At 47.2% G+C, this 20,751-nt stretch overlaps 1 protein-coding gene across 2 annotated transcripts in view; it reads right to left on the bottom strand.

Annotated features, from left to right (window-relative positions):
- Nucleotides 1–20,751, bottom strand: part of Slc12a8 (solute carrier family 12 member 8) — a 126,162-nt gene that overhangs the window by 54,779 nt on the left and 50,632 nt on the right. For both annotated transcript variants that reach the window (XM_032900144.1, XM_032900145.1), the window contains exons 5-6: nucleotides 2,854–2,941; nucleotides 932–1,019 (exon numbers count right to left, since the gene is read on the bottom strand). In XM_032900144.1, the coding sequence (XP_032756035.1) occupies nucleotides 932–1,019; nucleotides 2,854–2,941 (176 nt within the window). The remainder of the gene's footprint in view (nucleotides 1–931; nucleotides 1,020–2,853; nucleotides 2,942–20,751) is intronic.

Below are 20,751 nucleotides of genomic sequence, written 5' to 3'. Positions count from 1 at the left end.
TTTTTCTCTTCAGCAATTCAAATTCTTGTAACGTTAAGTGATAAGTGCCAAATAAGTGTCATTAGTGTCACATGACCTCAGGCCTGTAAAGAATCGATGGAACTCAAGGAATTCATTAATCTGACCTGGTTTGTACTCCAGAAACAAAGATGTTGTAGCCAAACCAACCGAGAGTTGCTGAGATTCCCAGGACAGCCTGTCTTCCTGTCTTTCCCCACAACAGCCCTGCCTAACTGGAGCTGAGAGAACACATCCCCATCTTCTCCTTCCATCCTGTGGGTTGGGAGATGTACCTTAGGTCCTCAGGCTCGGCAGAAAGAACCTTAGCCCAGTGCTGGCCCTCCTCTTTTTTTGAGACAGTGTCCCTCACTGAGACCTGGGCTCACTAAGTAGGCTGGTTGACCAGAAAGCCCCAGAGATCCTGCGTCTACTCCCCAGTGCTAGAATTGAAGGTGTGTGCCAGCACACCCAGCATTTTACATGGATCTTGTGGGAGTCCAGTGGAGGCTTCTGGGGGTCCAGTGGGGGCCTCTGGGGGTCCAGTGGGGGCCTCTGGGGGTCCAGTGGGGGCCTCTGGGGGTCCAGTGGGGGTCGTGGGCTTGCACAGCAAGCATTTTAACACTTGGGCTGCCTGCCCTGCCATTTGTCTTGATTTTTGACATGGAAAGATGACTCTATTATCTAGTCTCCTGCATTTGTGTCCCTCTTTGATTTCTGGAATCTGAATGTAAGGATTCATAGAGAGAGGCTGTGCCTTCTCCACATGCCTGTACTGGAAACCGCCTCCCTACCCCCGCCCCACCACCACCACCTGATTTCGTCCTGGGCTAAAGGCAATTCAGATTCCCAGACAGAGTCACAAGAGGAGGCCGTTGGGTGTTGGGTGTTCGAGGAACAATTAAGCCCTTTGGGCAACACAGGATGCACCCACCTTTTCAGCTATCAGGAAGTCAGAGCGGAGGGCCTCTCGGGTACAGACGGCACCAAGCAGGAAGGCAAAGATGATGTAGAGAAACCACCTGCAAAACCCAAGAGAGAGAGCTGCCACACAGCCCAGCCCCAACCCCACCAAGTCTCAGTTTTCTATGGGAACCTGTGTCATGAGAGAAAGCCAGCCATGGAGCGCCATGGAACTAGCCTGGGAAGGGACATTTTGTATTCTTTCTCCTCTAGTGTATTTCTTAGTAAAAAAGAAACCAAGGTAACTGTTTTTAATGATAAATTAAAGAAGGGTATTGAAATGGGGAATGGGAAGCCCAGCTTCCAGGACTTGGCCAGGGTTGACCTACTATGCCACAGCCCATCCATCTTCCTCCAGGAGAAGAAGAATTACCCAGTCATGTCTTGGACCCCTGAGGCCTCTGTGGTCTCTAGACCACAGGTAACAGTGTACTTAAGTGTTTTTGTCAACTTGGTACAAGCTAGTGTTAGCTGAGAAAAAGGAATCTCAACTGAGAAAATGTCTCTGGCCTGTAGGCGAGTGTAGGAGGCATTTTCTTGATTAAGGATTGATGGGGGAGGGTCCAGTCCACTGTGGGTGGTGCCAACCCTAGGCAGATGGTCCTGGGTTGGGTAAGAAAGCAAGCTGAGCAAGCCAGTAAGCAGCACCCTCCATCTATCGTCTCTGCTTTAGCTCCTGCCTCCAATCTGACTGCCCGTTATGATGAACCATGATCTGTAAGCTGAAGTAAACCGTTTCCTTTCTGAGGTCCACATGGTGTTTTATCACAACAACAGAAAGCAAACTAAGACACAGAAGGGAGAATTAAATGGCACTGCCATCTAGCTGCTCTGTGTGGGTGAATAGGTCATAGTACCCTGAGGTCTACCCATTCCCATCTGGGCAATGACAGGGTACAGCAGGGCTCCTCTGACTTCTGGCTCTGTCTAAAGCAGGACAGGGCACTCATGTGGAACCTCCTCTCTCTCCCTCCCTCCCTCCCACTCAGCTCTTCCTGCTCTCTCTTTATGTTCTTCACAATTTCGTTGCCTCCTTGTTTCATACACACGGCCTGGCACCCTGGGCCTGGCTGGCAGCAATGGATTCCTGGCAGTAAACATTCACAGGTAGATATTTTAACATTTTTCAAGTACCGTAGTTAAAATAGCACAGGCACTGTCAGTGCCTCACACCAGGGTTCTGCCTCTGACCTTACTGCATTTCTGTACCTATTCACTGAAGGCAGGGAGGCAGCCTCGTGCCCACTGCACAAGGGAAATAATGGAAGACTCTAGAAGGTAAAAAATAGACTCAAGGCCATGTCAGTCAGGTGCCAGCAGCGTAATGGGAACTAAAATTCCAGAAACCAGCAACCCACGGAGGGGGAGCCCCATCTTAACATCTATTTGCTTAACATGTAGGTACCATAAGATGCACATATGGCATGTAGACACCCCCACATTTGCACACACACTCACACTTGCTCCCCCCTTTTTTTATAGAAGGTCAAAGAGCCAACAAATGTATGCAGATTCTAGTCTCTGATTACAGCATGCTTCCCCTCCATGCTCCCCTCAGGACCCTGGCAACCCGGTGGTTAAAAAAAAAAATCCCTAAGTTCAAAAGAAGGAGGAGAAGAGGCAGGGTGGTTGGGGGTGGGGCAAGGGAAGGATTTAGTTTGCATTCATGACCCCCTCCTCCCCCTGCATTCCCAGGCAGGGCTGTGAAAGGACAGCGTCTGAACCCACCAGACGTGAATTTTCCAGCCCACCGAGTGTAAAAAGGAGGATTGGAATACGAAGTAGGTTGGCCACAGCCAGGGCACTCTCAGAACAAAAGGGGCGGTCCCTTCCTCTGCCTGGGTTTTCTCTCCCATTCTCCAGCTCAGACCAATCGCCCAGAGGGGAACTCACGAGACGCCGACAGCTGCTAGGGAGCCTAGGGGTAGGCTGTCAGCAGGCTCCCTCAGGTCTCCTCCCATGTTGAAGCCAGCCATGACTCCTGAAAGACAGGCAGACAGGAGATGAAGTGAGGCAGGGTAGCTCTCCCCAGGGTGGTGCCTTCCTCCCCTCCAGGCCCTTTTCTGGAAGCTACCATTTGCAGGAGTGCATGCAGACCCTCTCCATCTCCCCAGGCAACTGGGGAGGCATCTACGGGGGCAGTGAAAGGGACCTTTGTGGATTGCATGCTGAGGAGGAAATCCCTCAGCTACAAAAGCACCTTATCACTTGTTAAGGATGAGGAGGTGTGCTTAAAGCCAAAGGTCCCGATGACCCATGCTGAGCTCTGCTTGCTGCTTAGCCGGGGGCATGCCCAAGTGGTTCAGAAAGGGCAAAAAGACCTGCAGATTTCTTTCTCTCTTTTTGGTTCTTTTTTTTCCAGAGCTGAGGACCGAACCCAGGGCCTTGCGCTTCCTAGGCAAGCGCTCTACCACTGAGCTAAATCCCCAACCCCAACCTGCAGATTTCTAATGCAACTATTTCACCGAGGGTTCACTTACTTCTGGGGTTAGGTATCACCCAGCAACCAGCACCAGGTGCCATGTTCAGAGCTCCAAATGACAAAAATCTGAGGTGAACGCTCTGCCACATCTCTTTACCCTACTACCTCAAGTCCCAAGAGCACCAGTGGAAACACTCGATAGGCAAAGGCACGTGGATCTCTGTGAGTCTATATGGCAAGGTCCTGGATAGCCAGAGCTGCGTAGTGAAAAGAAAGTCTGTCTCAAGAAACTACCCATCCACCCCCCCCCAAAAGATAATGAAAATTAATTCACCTGTCATGGTGAGGGACCGATAACAGAGCTGGGAAGGAGGGCAATGTTTTCTTTCTGGACCAACTCAACAGAACAGACGTGTTCTGAAGTAGAGTAAGGGCCCAGTCCATGAATGCTCAATCAACTCTTGGTTTGATGGAGAACTTGGCCATGAAACGCCAACACAGCAGGGAGACATGGTTTTATGTGAAGGATCATGGTGATGTGAATAAAAATGGCCCCCACTGGCCCTAAGGGAGGTGCACTATTAAAAGGCCTGGCCTTGTTAAAAGTAGGTATGGCCTTGTTGGAGGAAGAGTGTCACTGCGGAGGTGGCTTTCAGGACTCAGAAGCTTAAGCCCAGGTTCGGTGGCTCACAATTCTCTTCCTGCTGCCTTGCGGATCCAGTGTAGATATGTTTTCTCTCTCTGGCTCCATGTCTGCCTGCATGCTGCCACATTTCCCGCCATGATGATAATGGACTAAACCTCTGAACTGTAAGGCAGCCCCAATTAAATGTTGCCCTTTATAAGAGTTGTCTTGGTCATGGTGTCTGCTCACAGCAGTGACTAAGACAGAAGTGTCCCTGAAGGGGATTTTAGTGGACTCAGGGATGACGCAGTTCTGATACCGCCATTATTAACTTATATTCAGTCTACAGGGCTGAGTAAGAGCTTCACGCAAATTTTACTTTTGTTTAACCCTTACAACGACCACATCAGAAAAGTGGAACGACTTTCTCACTTTATAGAAAAGTTCTCAAAGAAGTTGATTGAAACAGCCCTAAGTCTCACATTTAGTAAACTGCAAAGCCAGGCTTTACACAGGGGAAGCAGATTCAAGGGGAAGTTTGGGGCCAGAAAGCTACAGGGTTCTATTTCAAAAGAACCCTGAATGTTGGGCCAAGACTTGGGTCTACACACATTTTTGTCCCAGTGATTCTGCCAAGGGTACTGTGCTGGATAGTCTATACTATCAGCTTGGCACAACCTAAAGTCACCTGGGAAGAGAGAACCTCAACCGAAGAACTGCCTCAATCAGGTTGGCCTGTGGACAAGTCTGTGAGGAATTATCTTGATTGACAACTGATGTGGGAGGGCCTAGCCCACTGTGGAAGGCACCATCCCTATACCAGGGGGCCTGGCCTATGTTACAAAGCCAACAAGCAAGCCAGTAATCAGCACTCCTCCATGGTCTCTGATTTAGTTTCTCCCTCCGGGTTCTTCCCTCCAGTTCCCTCAGTGGTGGGCTGTGTCTAGGAAGTATAAGTCAAATGCACTGGATAGTTTTTATGTCAAACAAGAAAATGCCTCCACAAGAGCAAGTTGTAGACAAGCTCATAGGACATTTTCCTAATTAGTCATTGATGGGGGAGGGCCCAGGCACTACGGGTGGGGACACCCTTGGGCTTGTGGTCCTGGGTTCTATAAGAGAGCAGATTGAGCAAGCCCTGGGGAGCAAGCCAGTGAGCAGCATTCCTCCATGCTCCTGCATCAGCTCCTGCATCAGGTTCCTGTCTTGTTTGAGTCCTGCCTTGACTTCCTTTGATGATGAACATCGAATGAACCCCTTCCTCTTCAGCTTGCTCTTTGGTTATGGTGTTCATCACAGCAATGGAGACCCTGACTAAGACACCGCATGAACCCTTTCCTCCTCTGATTTCCTTTTGGTCAGAATGTTTTATCACAGCAACAGAAAAGCAAACTAGGACAGGTATGAATAAAGATGTAACCAACAGTGTTTGTAAGTACTTGTTTGGGGCAGGGAAAATTACGTAACTATCTCACGTCTGAAACTGGGGGATGGTGGTGTATGCACCTGTCAGTAAGAGGATGGTGGTGTGCCTGGCAGTAAGTACCAGGCCTCAGAGACATGTGGGATGTGCTGTGAGACAGAAAGGTAGCTGAAGCCATTGTTTAAAGAGGCTTAGCAGAAACAGCATATGGCATACTCCCATTGTAGCTGAGGTGGGGGAGTGGGAGGAGGGAGAAGGAGGGGGAGAGGGAGAGAGGCATGGAAGAGGGTGGGGAAGTACCTCTGTCCAAGAAGAACTTGACACACGAAGAGTAGCCCCGAGCATGAGCACCCAGCACCCACATGAACAGAGAAGAGTAATGTACAGCCGTAATCCCAGTCTGGGGGAGATGAAGACAGACCGAGCCCTGGGGCTCCTGCCCAGCCAGTGTAGCTGAATCGTCAAGCTCCAGGTCCAATGAGACCTTGCCTCAGAAAACAGGAGGAGAGCGGCAGAGGGAGACACACAGTGTTGACCTCTGGCCTTCATTAATACATGTGACTACGGACTCCAGAGGAACTAGAAGATGATGACAAATGTTATGTTATTTCTGCAGGATGGAAGAACAGATTTGATTTCTTCAGTTTTCGTTGTTGTTTGCATTTTCCCAGCATTTTACGGTGATCACTTTTTTTTAAAAAAATCTTATTTGTTTGTTTCAGACAGAGCTGACCTTTAACTCTATGTAGCAAAGGATGGCCTCGAACTACTGATCTCCTGAATGTACCTTCCAAGTGCCGATTACAGGCTTGTACCACTGCACCCAGTGTTTGATGGCTGATGTCCCCGCCCAGGACCCGTGATACGAGGCCAGCACTGTCAACTGAGCTGTATCTAAATTGAAAACAATTTTCCCAATATTCAGGTAGTAAGATTGAAAACACCCTGGCAGGCCTAATTTCTTTCTACTCATTCCTTCTTTCCTTAAAGGAACACTTAAAAGGGTGATAGCGGGGTTAATACACGCCTTTATGCCGAGAGAATGCATCGATTCCAAGACTAAAAAGTCTCCTGTTTGGGGCACAGAGATTATTGAAAACAGCAGGGGTGGAAAGGGCGGCTTTGTAGGTTCAAAAGGAGCCTCGGTGTGGCCTGAGGCAGCCAGGCTGTCATTCGGATGCTACACCTCAAAAGAAGCCCTGTCCATGAATCAGGTGGGCACACAAATGTGTCCACTTACTCTCCCATCCAGCAGGAAAAGGTCCTATTGAAGGACCTAGAGCACAAGAACCCACACAACGACCAAAACTCTCCAGATGGCTGTGGAGAACCACAGCAAATAAACAAAAATAAAAAAACCCACAAATAAACGTGGAGCAACCACAATGGGAGATCATGGCTGAGAGAATTTTGGGGAAAAAAAAATCACTAATTAGTAACTCCTGATACATCCAAGAGGAAGGAATATTCTGCCAGCAGAATAAAATGCTGAGAAAAAAATTCCAACAAGAATAATTGGAATAAAAATGTGACCGTTGAAGTTAAAAATGCCATAGAACTAGACTGGTGAGATGGTTCTGTGGGTGAAGGCCCTTGCCGCCAAGTTTGAATCCTAAGACCCAGATAGCGGAATACACAATAAAGAAACAGACAAATAAACGAAATGATAACCTTAAATGCTATAAATTAAGTGTGTTCCTAATTGTGTAGGATTAAAACTATAAAAGGGTAGGAAAGTTTGGGAAATCAGAGAGAAAACATGAAATTGGAGTGGCCAGAGAACAGAGAGATAACAGAAACAGAGAAAGTAGAAGAAAAGAAAGTTCCAGAAGTTTCCCCAAACTGAAGAAGACTTGGAGTGTGTCTTTATCCCCACTACATTCCAGCACAAAGAATGGGGGGGAACCCACACCTAAATACATCGCTGTTTTATTTCAAGAGTGCTGTCAAGGATTAAACACTGGACATTAACAGGAGAACAAACAGCAGACCACCTCCGTCTCCTCAGCCACACACTGATGCTAAAGACACAGATTTGGAAATTTGTAGGGAAGACTGTTTTTAAACGAGACGTTTAGCCGGATTAACAGTTGAGTGAAAGTGAAGTTAGGCTGAGAAGAGCTCAAAAACTTCAACTGTCCATATCGTTTCAGAGAAAGCCTTTAAAGTATGCACTCCCACAAAAAAAACCAAAAATGTCGGTCACAAAGGAAAAAGGCAGTGGTAGTAAAGCAGGCTTGAAATGAAGGCCAGGATAACAAGTCAGTGACAGAGAGAGGAGCACCTACCGACCTGTTCACTGGTCTCTTTTAACCTTTGAAACTGAAGACAGGGAGAACAGTCTAACTGCAAATCACTGAGTCGCATCTCTGAAATCCACGGAGAGGTGGGAGAAGAGAATTGATTCCACAGAGTTGTCCCCTGACCTCCCACGCACTCCGTGGCACATGCACCCCCCCCAACACACACACATTAATAAGATAAAATAAAACTTATAGATAGGATAAAAGAGGAATAGAGCAAAACCACAGACAGCACCACAGTAACATAGAAAACAAAAACCTCACTCTGAGTCAGTGGCAATGAAGTCCCAAGCTTCAACGAGACCACCGGGGAAATTAGAAATATAATTCAATATGCATTTTGGGTTAGCCATTAAGGCAGATTAAGAGAAAGGCTAGAAAATACTAACATAGCAGCTGGATTACATTTAAGCAAAATTTATATTCTGTCTTGTCATTGGAAAATTATATTCCTAAATGTTTACTAGAGAAGAACGTAGTGTGGGCTGGAGAGATGGCTCAGAGGTTAAGAGCACTGACTGCTCTTCCAGGGGACCTGGGTTCAGTTCTTAGAGCCCACATTGGTGGCTCACAACCATCAGTGACACCAGACCCAGATGCCCTCTTCTGGCTTCCACAGGTACTGCATGCAGGTACACATGCATGTGAAACAATGGTGCAAAACCATTGTGCATCTAAAATAAGAAAAGACAAGAATTTCCCTGTAATATGGGGCAGCCCTTTTTCATAGTTCCTTTGCATCCATAACACAGAAAAATGTTTGGCAGGTGGCAGGGTGAGGGGGATGACAGTGTTTACTCACTGAAAGTTTAATTATTCTTGAGATTTGGTCCACTTACCAAGGACAATCAGTTTACTACAGTTTTCCTGATATTGCCTTAAAACCTCAGTATATAAAAGTCTTATACAGATTCCCTTAAGATGAGGGCAGTACACTCTCTCCCTACTTACTCAATATAGTTCTTGAAGTTCTAGCCAGAGCAATCAGACAACAAAAGGAGATCAAAGGGATACAGATTAGAAAAGAAGAAGTCAAAATATCACTATTTGCAGATGATATGATAGTATATTTAAGTGATCCCAAAAGTTCCACCAGAGAACTACTAAACCTGATAAACACCTTCAGCAAAGTGGCTGGGTATAAAATTAACTCAAATAAATCAGTAGCCTTCCTCTACACAAAAGAGAAACAAGCCAAGAAAGAAATTAGGGAAACGAACCCTTCATAATAGTCCCAAACAATATAAAATACCTCGGTGTGACTTTAACCAAGCAAGTGAAAGATCTGTACGATAAGAACTTCAAGCCTCTGAAGAAAGAACTTGAAGAAGATCTCAGGAGATGGAAAGATCTCCCATGCTCATGGATTGGCAGGATTAATATAGTAAAAATGGCCATTTTACCAAAAGCGATCTACAGATTCAATGCAATCCCCATCAAAATACCAATCCAATTCTTCAGAGAGTTAGACAGAACAATTTGCAAATTCATCTGGAATAACAAAAAACCCAGGATAGCTAAAACTATCCTCAACAATAAAAGGACTTCCAGGGGAATCACTATCCCTGAACTCAAGCAGTATTACAGAGCAATAGTGATAATAACTGCATGGTATTGGTACAGAGACAGACAGATAGACCAGTGGAATAGAATTGAAGACCAAGAAATGAACCCACACACCTATGGTCACTTGATTTTTGACAAAGGAGCCAAAACCATCCAATGGAAAAAAGATAGCATTTTCAGCAAATTGTGTTGGTTCAACTGGAGGTCAGCATGTAGAAGAATCAGATTGATCCATGCTTATCATCCTGTACAAAGCTTAAGTCCAAGTGGATCAAGGACCTCCACATCAAACCAGATACACTCAAACTAATAGAAGAAAAAGTGGGGAAGCATCTCGAACACATGGGCACTGGAGAAAATTTCCTGAACAAAACACCAATGGCCTATGCTCTAAGATCAAGAATCAACAAATGGGATCTCATAAAACTGCAAAGCTTCTGTAAGGCAAAGGACACTGTTGTTAGGACAAAACGGCAACCAACAGATTGGGAAAAGATCTTTACCAATCCTACAACAGATAGAGGGCTTATATCCAAAATATATAAAGAACTCAAGAAGTTAGACCACAGGGAGACAAATAACCCTATTAAAAAATGAGGTCCAGAGCCAAACAAAGAATTCACAGCTGAGGAATGCCGAATGGCTGAGAAACACCTAAAGAAATGTTCAACATCTTTAGTCATAAGGGAAATGCAAATCAAAACAACCCTGAGATTTCACCTCACACCAGTGAGAATGGCTAAGATCAAAAACTCAGGTGACAGCAAATGCTGGTGAGAATGTGGAGAAAGAGGAACACTCCTCCATTGTTGGTGGGACTGCAAGCTCGTACAATCATTCTGGAAATCAGCCTAGAGGTTCCTCAGAAAATTGGACATTGAACTACCTGAGGACCCAGCCATACCTCTCTTGGGCATATACCCAAAAGATGCCCCAACATATAACAAAGACACATGCTCCACTATGTTCATAGCAGCCTTATTTATAATAGCCAGAAGCTGGAAAGAACCCAGATGCTCTTCAACAGAGGAATGGATACAGAAAATGTGGTACATCTACACAATGGAATATTATTCAGCTATCAAAAACAATGACTTTATGAAATTCATAGGCAAATGGTCGGAACTGGAAAATACCATCCTGAGTGAGGTAACCCAATCACAGAAAAACACACATGGTATGCACTCATTGATAAGTGGCTATTAGCCCAAGTGCTTGAATTACCCTAGATGCCTAGAACAAATGAAACTCAAGACGGATGATCAAAATGTGAATGCTTCACTCCTTCTTTAAAAGGGGAACAAGAATACCCTTGGGAGGGAATAGGAGGCAAAGTTTAGAACAGAGGCAGAAGGAACACCCATTCAGAGCCTGCCCCACATGTGGCCCATACAGATACAGCCACCAAACTAGACAAGATGGATGAAGCAAAGAAGTGCAGGCCGACAGGAACCAGATGTGGATCTCTCCTGAGAGACACAGCCAGAATACAACAAATACATAGGCCGAATGCCAGCAGCAAAACCACTGAACTGAGAACGGGACCCCATTGAAGGAATCAGAGAAAGGACTGGAAGAGCTTGAAGGGCTGAGACCCCATATGAACAACAATGCCAACCAACCAGAGCTTCCAGGGACTAAGCCACTACCCAAAGACTATACATGGACTGACCCTGGGCTCCAACCTCATAGGTAGCAATGAACAGCCTAGTGAGAGCACCAGTGGAAGGGGAAGCCCTTGGTCCTGACAAGACTGAACCCCCAGTGAACATGATTGTTGGGGGGAGGGCGGCAATGGGGGGAGGATGGGGAGGGGAGCACCCATAGAGAAGGGGAGGGGAAGAGCTAGGGGATGTTGGCCCGAAACCGGAAAGGGAATAACAATCGAAATGTAAATAAGAAATACCCAAGTTAATAATGTTGGAGAAAAAAAAAGATGAGAGCAGTAATTAAAGTATTCCTTATAAGCATATATATATATATGTGTATATATATATATATATATATATATATATATATATATATATATATATAAGAAACCAAGAAACAACCCAAAGAGTCTCGGGTTCCAAAACAATGGAAGGAATGAAGAGATGTAAACAAAGCTTGATAAAATAATGGGGGTTTAAGAATTTAAAAGTTCTCAAGGTAATCAATAAATAATTAATGAAACCTCATCAAAATTGGGAAGTAGATGGGAGGGTCATGTAGGTGACATAGATCCATATTTCACAGCGTGAAGTTAGTGCCTAACGTCTTACACTGATCAATCAAGTTACAGCTACAATGACATATTTTGTGAAACACAGGCTTCAAAAGTACCAAAGATGAAGATAAACATTTGCCTCTGTGGAGGGGTATTTGGGGGGTGGGGTGGTGTTAAGGAGAGAGCACCAGTATAAGCACCAGTAGTTTATACACACAGGCATATATATGTGTGTGTGTGTGTGTGTGTGTGTGTGTGTGTGTGTGTGTGTGTGTGTGTGTGTGTGTGTGTATATACGTACACATATATGTATGTATATATATGTATATATGTACACATATATGTATGTATATATGTGTGTATATATGTATGTATATATGTATGTGTGTGTATATATATACATGTATATGTGTGTGTGTGTGTATATATATATATATATATATGTTCATAGTTCAATCATATAGAGGTATGACTGCCTCCAGTCCCTGAGGCTCCTTGCTATCAGAATAACCTGATGCCGAGGGCTGTGTTTCCCAAACTGCAGCTCCATCTCTACTCCCTCCCCTTTCATGATCCTCCCAAATCCGGACCCTCTGGCAAGGTCCTCACCCATTACCAGATTGACTGTTGGCTGTGCCTTACTGCCTACCATGTTGCCCCCTTCCCCTGCCAGGACTCCTCTCTGCCCCCGAGTCCCCAGCATGTCTGCCATTCACTCAGCTTTGGGAAACTGTATACTGTTCTATTCCTGCCCACGCTGTACTTCCTGTGGTTCACTGTGCTGTCTTCTTCCTTCTGACCCCAGACAGAAGGTCGCGCCTGAAGGCCCGGGAGAATCCCAAAGAAGGTGACTGATCTACGGTCACTCATTCTCTCTTTGCTCCGGACAACAGCAAATGGCAACTGTCCACTGCACTTGGGGAAAGACCCGGGCTCCTGTTCAGCGGAAGAGAAGGATTGACTCACAAACTCAGCAAGAAGAGACTCAGATGATGACGTCCTAGGAGGGAAGGCAGCATGGGGTGATGCCTGCTGGGCCTGGGGTGAAGTGCACACATATCACCCAATGATTCTTAGGCTCTACTGACCTATAGACGTCTTGCTCACTAACGAGATCTAGGTAACTTGTTTTGATTGTGATGGAATGGGGGAAGGGGCAGGCATCCTTGTCAAGCATTTAGTCAAAAGCATTCACTTTGTTTCTGCTTCCAGTGTAGCTGGAAACCTTACTGTAAATGCTAGGGCTAGACCAAGGCTGGGTGTGCCCACACCCAGAGCACTACGGTCCAGGTGTCTTACAGATATCACTTGTTTAAAGCTCCAGAGATAGTCACATGCCCCGATACACACCTGTAATCCCAGCACTCAGGAGGCTGATGTGGCAGAAGTATGAGTTCAAAGCCATCCTGGGCTACCTGGCAAGACCTTGTCTCAGAAGAGGGAAAACCTTGTTTAGTCAAAACAAAGCTGCCAGTTTGTCTTGCTGGGTTGACCACTGTCTGAAGTATGCTGATACTGACTCTGAGAAGGGAAACACACACATACTATCTCCTAAAACTTACTTGCCAGTAAACACATTTTTTTAAAAGTACTTTGGTCATTGCCGGAGTCGTTTTTTGGGGAAAGGTAGGCGCTCGTTTGCTACAGCCTTTACACTCTTCACGGCCTGTTTCCTAAAAATGGATCGAATGGCTCTTTAGAATTGAAAACTCTTACAGCCGGAAGGCATCCCAGAGAGCATCTAATTAACTTTTGTTTTCTGAAGAACAAGGAAGCCGAGACCCAGGCCGATGGCAAGAGCAACTTAGCTCAAGTCTCTCAGCTATCTCTGATCTTCAAGGACCCGAGAGTTGGGTCTACCCCACATCACAGAGCCAACCCCTCTCTAATAATCATGGCTTCCTTAGATTGTCCTCTGGGGGAAAAAAAATAAGAACGACACGATTGGGGCTCCAACCCTCACAAGGGTGGACTATTGTAGTCACCAGCACACACTGGATTCTTCACAGCACTTCAGCCCCTAGTAGTCACCGCCGATGTGCATCTGGACCAGCCTCTCCGTGTGGGGTTCTTTTTTTTATTTACTTTTATTTTTAATTATGAGTATAGGTGTACCTGTGTTGAGGCGTGAGCACATGAGTGTCAGGAGCCAGATGTTGGATTCCCTGGAGCTGGAGTTGCAGGCCGTTGCGAGCGGCCCCCAAGATATCCCAGGTGCTGGGAATTGAACTTGGTTCCCCTGCAAGAGCAGTACAAGCCCCCGACTGTCCGTCCGTCTCTCCGGCCCTCCTCGTGGGTTTTCAACTGTCACCGTGAGAAGCAGTTGATCGCTCTATCCCAACTACACTTTCTTCTGTATCAGGATGGCACAGTTGGTACGTTGCTTCCACATGCCTATGGGGTTCAGTCCTCCAGCCAAGTCCTTCTGGGATATCTTGGTCGACATGGCTTTGACAGACAAGCATGATGGCGTTAGCCGCCATCGTTACCTATCGAGGCTATGGCATTCGGACCATTCGGATTCAGCATTACCACTAACCATTAGTCTACGGTGATGGCACCAGACGGAGAGAGAGCTGGTCTCACAGCAAACGCAGATGACCAGGAAAGGAATTTATTCCTTGCACGTCTCAACAAGGATCCCATGTGTAAAATAAAAACGAGTCAGCCACTGACTGAACCAGACCAGCACCGTCCCTTTTCTCCCCGCACCGAGTTCACCGCAGCACAAACACACCAAAGACAGCTGCCACTTAGCCCAGACTTTCCAACCCAACTCTCTAGTCTGTTCTTGCAAATGGAGGTCAATGAAGTGGTGTGGGAGCAACCCTAGGCTTTTGCGCTATGCTTCCTTGGTTCCTGTGGGTTCACTGAAGACGGATTACTCTTTCTTAGTCAAGGAACACCCAGGCCTCCCCCTAAGGACTTCCAACTGTGTCCTTACAGACTCCAACTTTCTGTTTCTTGAGACATCCTGCCCATTTTCTTCCTTTCTCTGGTTTCCTGAATTTAATCTTCTCCTAAAAGAGGAATATATACACTTTAAAGCGCCTAAACCTTGCCCAATTTTCTTGTCCACACATCAAATAGCACCTTATAGGGCTGTGGCAAAGGCAGAGAGAAAGATTTATAAGGTGCATAGTATAGTACTCGGCACCTAACAAGAGCTACTATATCAATGTCCACCCACAAAAATGAACTGAGGCAGGAGGATCAAGAGTTTGAAGCCAGCCTGTCCCAGACCAGCTTGGGCTACATGAAGTTTCCAAAGACTTGGGCTGTCTCTCCCTCCCTTCTTCCTCACTTCCAAGCCATGCTGCTACCTTACACTGGCTTCCGGCCTGGTCAGCTAAGTTGTTCTTGTAGAACCTTTATCCCTTTTCTTCTTGGAGCCAGAGCCGGTCCTCCATCTCCTCACAGCTCTAAGGATGCTGCTGGGAATGACAGCATCAGACAGGGCCCTTGCAATGCCAAGGCCCAAGCAAGGATGGCAGGCTTCTGCACAGGGATAGCCCCAGACACCACAGAAACAGTAGGGTTCACTGCTTACCCTGTGGGTGAAGGACAACAGACCCCAAGTAAAGATTTAGCCTAAACTTTAAAGCAGAGGTAGATATGTAAGATTTTGAATATGAAATTGGAACAAGGGTTTTAGCACAAATTGCTGCAAATGAGGGACCTTGGAGCCAAGGCCTCGTTGAATTTTTCCAAAGGTTGGTGTATTGGAAACTGAAGTGAGAAGCTCCTGTTAGCTGAGCACAGTGGTGCCCATCGGTCCTGTCATCCCAGCATCTCGGGGACAGAGGCAGGAGATCAGCTGTATGACAAGTTCCACGGGGAGGGTCTCTGGCCAGCTTGAGCTCGGTGACCATGACAACCATATGACCATGGGGTCATGGGACCATAGGACAATAGGACCAGACCATGCGACCATGGCTCTGGCAGGCCGTGGCCTTCTCCTCAACTCCCTCTGCCCTGCTAAAAACCATTAGATTGCATTCCTAAAGCCAGCCACCAAGGTCCATTCCCTTATTTGGCCACTTCCTCTTCCTGAAGCTGACCACCAAGGTCCAGCTAGCAAAATACTGAAGTCCAGCAATCAAAATCCCCCTTGGGCTACCCTAATTAACAAGACCAATCAAAATGAAACATGTCATCCCAACACAGGATTTCTCCTTTTACCTTTATAAACTGCCACTTGCCTATGGACCATGTCTGTTCCCTAATATCCAGAGGCAGTCTTGTCCCCACTGGAATAAATACCCCTTCTCCCTCTCCCTTGTTCCCTCTCTCTTCTACCTTGTTCTCTATTTCCTGTCTTTGTCTCCTATTTTCTTCCCTCTGTCTCTCTGGGGCAAATAAATCTTTGTGCTGAGAACTTGGACTTGGGAGTTCCTGAGCTGGAGTTCTCTTACACCGGGCTAGCCTGGGCTATCTGGGGGAGGGACATTATGTTAAGAGCATTTGGAGATGGGACTTTGAAGAGGTAGTTAGGGTAAGATGAAGTCATAAGAATGGGACCACATGGTGACTTTAGTGGCTTTATAAGAAAAGAGGGCTAGGTGCATGAGGCCCCATGGTAAAGCAAGACTCACTTAAGATGTATGAAGCCCCGGGCGCCACTCTCTGTATCATTAAACAATAACAACTTCAACGAAGCCCAACTGTCCAGCCCAAGGGTATAAGCCTGTAACTCCAACACCTGGAAGGTAGAGGAAGGACTATAACAAGAGGGTGGAGAAAACCTGAGCTAGCATGGTTTGCTATGCTTCACCATGTGACGCCCTCCAGCCTGTCCTAACATGTCCCAAGGCCTTTAACAGATGCTGAGCAGATGTTAGACACTGTGTTCTTGAACTTTCCCGTCTCCAGAATCACGAGTCAAATAAACGTCTACTCAATCTCGGGCATTTTGTGACAGAGAGAAAATAGACTAAGAGAGTAGACCCATCTCTAATAGAACCAGGGAGGGTTTAAACGAGAATCGGTATCATCAAGAGCTCCGTGCAGTGTGTCACGTGATAGGCTATGGCAATAACAATTAGAGATATAATACTTTTGATAAAATTACAAGTTCCATAATATCTTTAGTCAAGTGTGTAAAATCACAGAGCTTCCTCTCTTCTCCTTTTCCTGCCCACAAGTCCATCAGAATGAAGTGGGATCTGCCCCATCCTTTCTTGGTCCTCTCTAGTCCTTAAACCTAGAGTCCCCCTGTCTTGGCCAGGCTTGTTCTCATTCATGACGGACAAAATGTGAGGGGGATTAGGAGACAGCTTGGGGTGGATGGTGAGTAGGGTCAGCACTGATAGCCCGGGTCAGGGAGAGGAGTCAGAGAGACATAAACACTGGGCAATCCACGCTTCGGTCCTGCAGACAGACAGCTTCCCAGGATGCATAGGTGTAAACAGGAAGTCATGCTCAAGAGTCAAGGATGGTACAGAAACACACCTTGACAAAGAAGATGGCCAGAGCCATTCTGGGAAAAGCTGTTGGTTTCCCACCAAGTTCTTTATGCTGGGTGTGGTCGACCACAGCTCCCAGTGCTGACTGTGGCCAAAGAGCCTCTTACCCTTTCCAGTAAGAGTTTGGGATTTGAGGACAAGGGTTATGTGACTTCATACAACTGGTATTTTTCTCAGCAAGCTTCTTGAACTGTGGTCCCTGGGTTCCTGGGGGTGGGGGTGGGGCTGCCTCCCTAAGGGTGTGTTTGGGAAAACCATGTAGGGAGGGATGTTTTGCTGGTACAGCTTGGAGAAGAAAACTGCTTTGAGGAGCAAAGCAAATGAAGAATCTAGGCCAACCCCTATTCTCACACCTGCAACCCCTACCACAGGCTGTGGTAGATCCCAGCTTGGTGAGGGCAGGCAGTCAGGCTCCATAAATACAGTAGGGGCACCACACCTAATGTTTGGCTGCTCCTCACAAGTCACCTCCCCGCCTGGGATAAAATATCTAGGTAATGTACGTGATGTGGCTCTGGAGGTAGGGATGCAGTGTTTACTCTTCAGAGCTCCCTTCTCCACAGCCAGGAAGGGGATGGTGCAGGAGGGAGCCCCAGCCATGACTCACTCACAGTTAATCCCTAGCAAATCTATCACCATGGAAACTGCCAATCATGCATGCTTTCCATAGCTTAAGCAAACATCTGTCAGGGTAAAACAAGTGGTTTGACTCATTTACCCTGACTCCATGTTTACTCCCCCCCAACCCCCAGTAAACAGAGCGGGGGGAGGGGTGGAGGCTCCCCCCCAAAGCAGTGGGAGGCCCTGCTCTGCTTCCTAATTGTCTGTATAAGGTCCTTCAGGTCCTTCCCAATCTTTTCTGTGCCCCGCCTTCCCCAGTTGGGAAAAACAAAAACAAAAAACCAACCAAACAAACAAAGCCCTCACATCAAAGGTTCTCGAGCAGCTGGTGAGGAGCACGGGGCTCACCTGGCCTCTAAGAAGAAGACGCCCGTGTAGCAGACACTCTACTCAGTATGATTTTAACACATGGACTATTACATGTGACACTGTCATAAAGAACAGAAAATAAATCGTTTGTGTGAGCACATGTATGTGTTGGGGGTGGATATGTGTTCATGTGTTGGGGTGGGGTTGAGCACGTACCATGGCAGCGGGCAGAGGACAAACTGGAAACATCTGTTAGCCCTCATCTTTCCACCTTGGTTGAGACAAGGTCTCTGCATAAAGCAGGCTAGCAGAACCTCCAGGAGATTCCTCCGTCTCCATTCCCATCTCCTCATGGCCTCGCTGGGATTGGAGATGCTTACACTCCTGTGTCTGGCTTTTACACGTGTTTCGGTGAACAAAACCCATGTCATTAAGCTTGCCCGACAAGCACTTTCTGCAGTGAGCCATCTCCTCAGCCTCAGAGAATGTATCTTAACCGATATTCTTCGTTAGCTGTCTCTGAAGAAATACAGAGCCCCTCCCCGGAGCAGAATCCAGAACGAAGAGTGGATTAAAAGACAGTAAGTCAAAGGAACTGAGGATGTGGCTCAGTGGTAGAGTCCTTGTCTAGCATGCAGCAGGCCAACCGCACACATACATGCACGCACACAAAGAACAGAACATGACGAGGGAAGGGGAGGGGAGGGGAGGGAAGGGGAGGGAAGGGGAAGGGAGGGGGGAAGTTGAGTGGCTGGCCTGGTGACTGATCTCAGAGTTAACTGAGCTAAGCTCTGCCTGCCAGGTGGCATTCCCAAACTACAGGCCACTAATTCTCATCTGGAGACGGGGCTCACTCACCACCCACTGAAGCCAAGCACTGTCCCCTACTTTACTCACCCTGAGAACATCGGGATCATACTCCCAGGACAACCTCCTGGGGTCTAGGTGACACTCAAGGGCGAGAGCAGCGCGAGCAGCCACTGGGAGGCGTGCTGCCTGCCCAGGCACGAAGCTGGCCTCTCTGGTCCAGGGTCTTCACCTGGGCAAAATGCTTGCCAAGGAGCAGGGAGACTCAGCAGGCACCCCGTGACCCTGTGTGCTCATTAGTACTGAGGAGGGGTGGGGCAGGAGGGGCCAGTAAGCCGGTCCAGATAGTAATCATTTTTCTCTTCATTTCTCCTCATTTCCCTCATTCTTTTCTGTCCGGTCAGTAGGAAGCTGACTTAGATTTGATTGATGGCTTTGGGGAGATGTGCAGTAGCGTTCTCCTGACTACTGTTTGAGCTTGTTTCTCCACAGCCTGAGCCCTTACAACTCAAAGAAGTGGACAAGATGGCTGGTGAAAGCATAGGGGAGCAGAACGGGATCTACATAATTTGTTGGGCCCAACCACATAAAATTACAGGAGAATCCCTATTCAAAATCGATGATGAATTTTATCTGAGGCAAAGCATTACACTAGGGGAGAGAGAGCTGGTGTGAATGCGTTGGTCATACCCTAACGCAGATGGGCCTGGGTATCTCCCCATTCCATCCCCATACAAGGCTGGCCCTAGGGTTGGGAGTAGGGAAAGATAGGCTCACAAGTTCTGGAACAGTGCGGACCTGGGACTCTCTCCCCGGCAATACTGGTAGGGACCCAGAGGACCCAGAGGAGAAGGGTCTCAGAAATGCTTAGACACTAAATACAAAGTTCTCATGTTCTTCAGGTTTCTGATCTCCTGATTCAGCTTAAAGGAAGGGCCCGCAGATAGGACATGGGAGGACCTGGCTCTGTACACAGATGCCCAACAGCATGACCACTTGACATGCCTTGGTGCTGGGTAAGAGCCCAAAAAGCTGGAATGAGTTGAAATATGGCAACACCAGGTAGTGACATCCAGAAAGATTGACATTAGCTTTGAGTCATCCTGGTAGGGTAGAGTCTTAAGAGTCAGAGATCAACTCTTCTCATTTTATAAACATGAAAGAGACATATAGTTCCAGTCGATTGAATCTGCAGATGAGAATCCTGCTTCTCAGCCCTAGTTTTAGGTTCATTTCCAAGGTTGGGGAAAGGGTAGGGGTGGGCAATGATCTAACAGAGCAGTCAGGTGGTAGACATAAAGGGCAGTGAAGAGAATCCGGTGCTGTTTGGAAGGTAAACTTGTCAGGACTAGGGGAGTTCTAGAAGGACGGTGAGCATCGGAGTCAGGAGAAGGTGGGCAGAACCATTTAAAAATGGACAGAGTCAGAAGATGGTGGGAGGGGCCATATGAAAGTAGGAGGAGTCAGAAGGCAGTAGGCGGGGTCAGGAGAAGTCGAGGACTCAGAAGTTAGTCCCGGTTGTTGGATGCCATTCCTGAGAATAGGAGAGCAAGAGAAGAGCCAGTTGGAGACAGGAAGAAGGGGTTTGGCTCGGAAGTTACTGAGTCTGAAGTGCCCCAGATGTTTAAACAGGCCACTGAAGGAGCTATGTGCTGAGGAGAAGCCTGGGCTAGTGGGGTGAATGCGGGAGTCAGCAGTTCTCTGGGTGCTTATTAAAGAAAGGAATTGGAAGAGGTTAAGAAGAGGACAGGGCTGAGGAGATGGCTCAGTTGGTCAAGTGCTTGCTTGATGCATGATGACCTGCATCTAGCAGGAACTAAGCCTGGTACAGTGGCATGGGCTTGTAATACCAGTACAGGAGAGTCAGAGGCAAGCAGGCCCTTGGAGCCCACTGGCCAGCCAGCTTAGCCAACTTGGCACCTTCTAGGCTGGCAAGAGACTACGTCTCAGAAAACATGGAGGCTGGAATCTGAGAAATGATACCTGAGGTCGTCGTCCGGCTTCCACATACGTGCGCATGCGTAGAAAAGAGGAGACCAGGGCC

This window comes from Rattus rattus, chromosome 4 (genome assembly GCF_011064425.1).
Source record: "Rattus rattus isolate New Zealand chromosome 4, Rrattus_CSIRO_v1, whole genome shotgun sequence".
Classification (NCBI taxonomy): Eukaryota; Metazoa; Chordata; class Mammalia; order Rodentia; family Muridae; genus Rattus; species Rattus rattus.
This window is presented reverse-complemented; position numbering and strand designations above follow the sequence as displayed.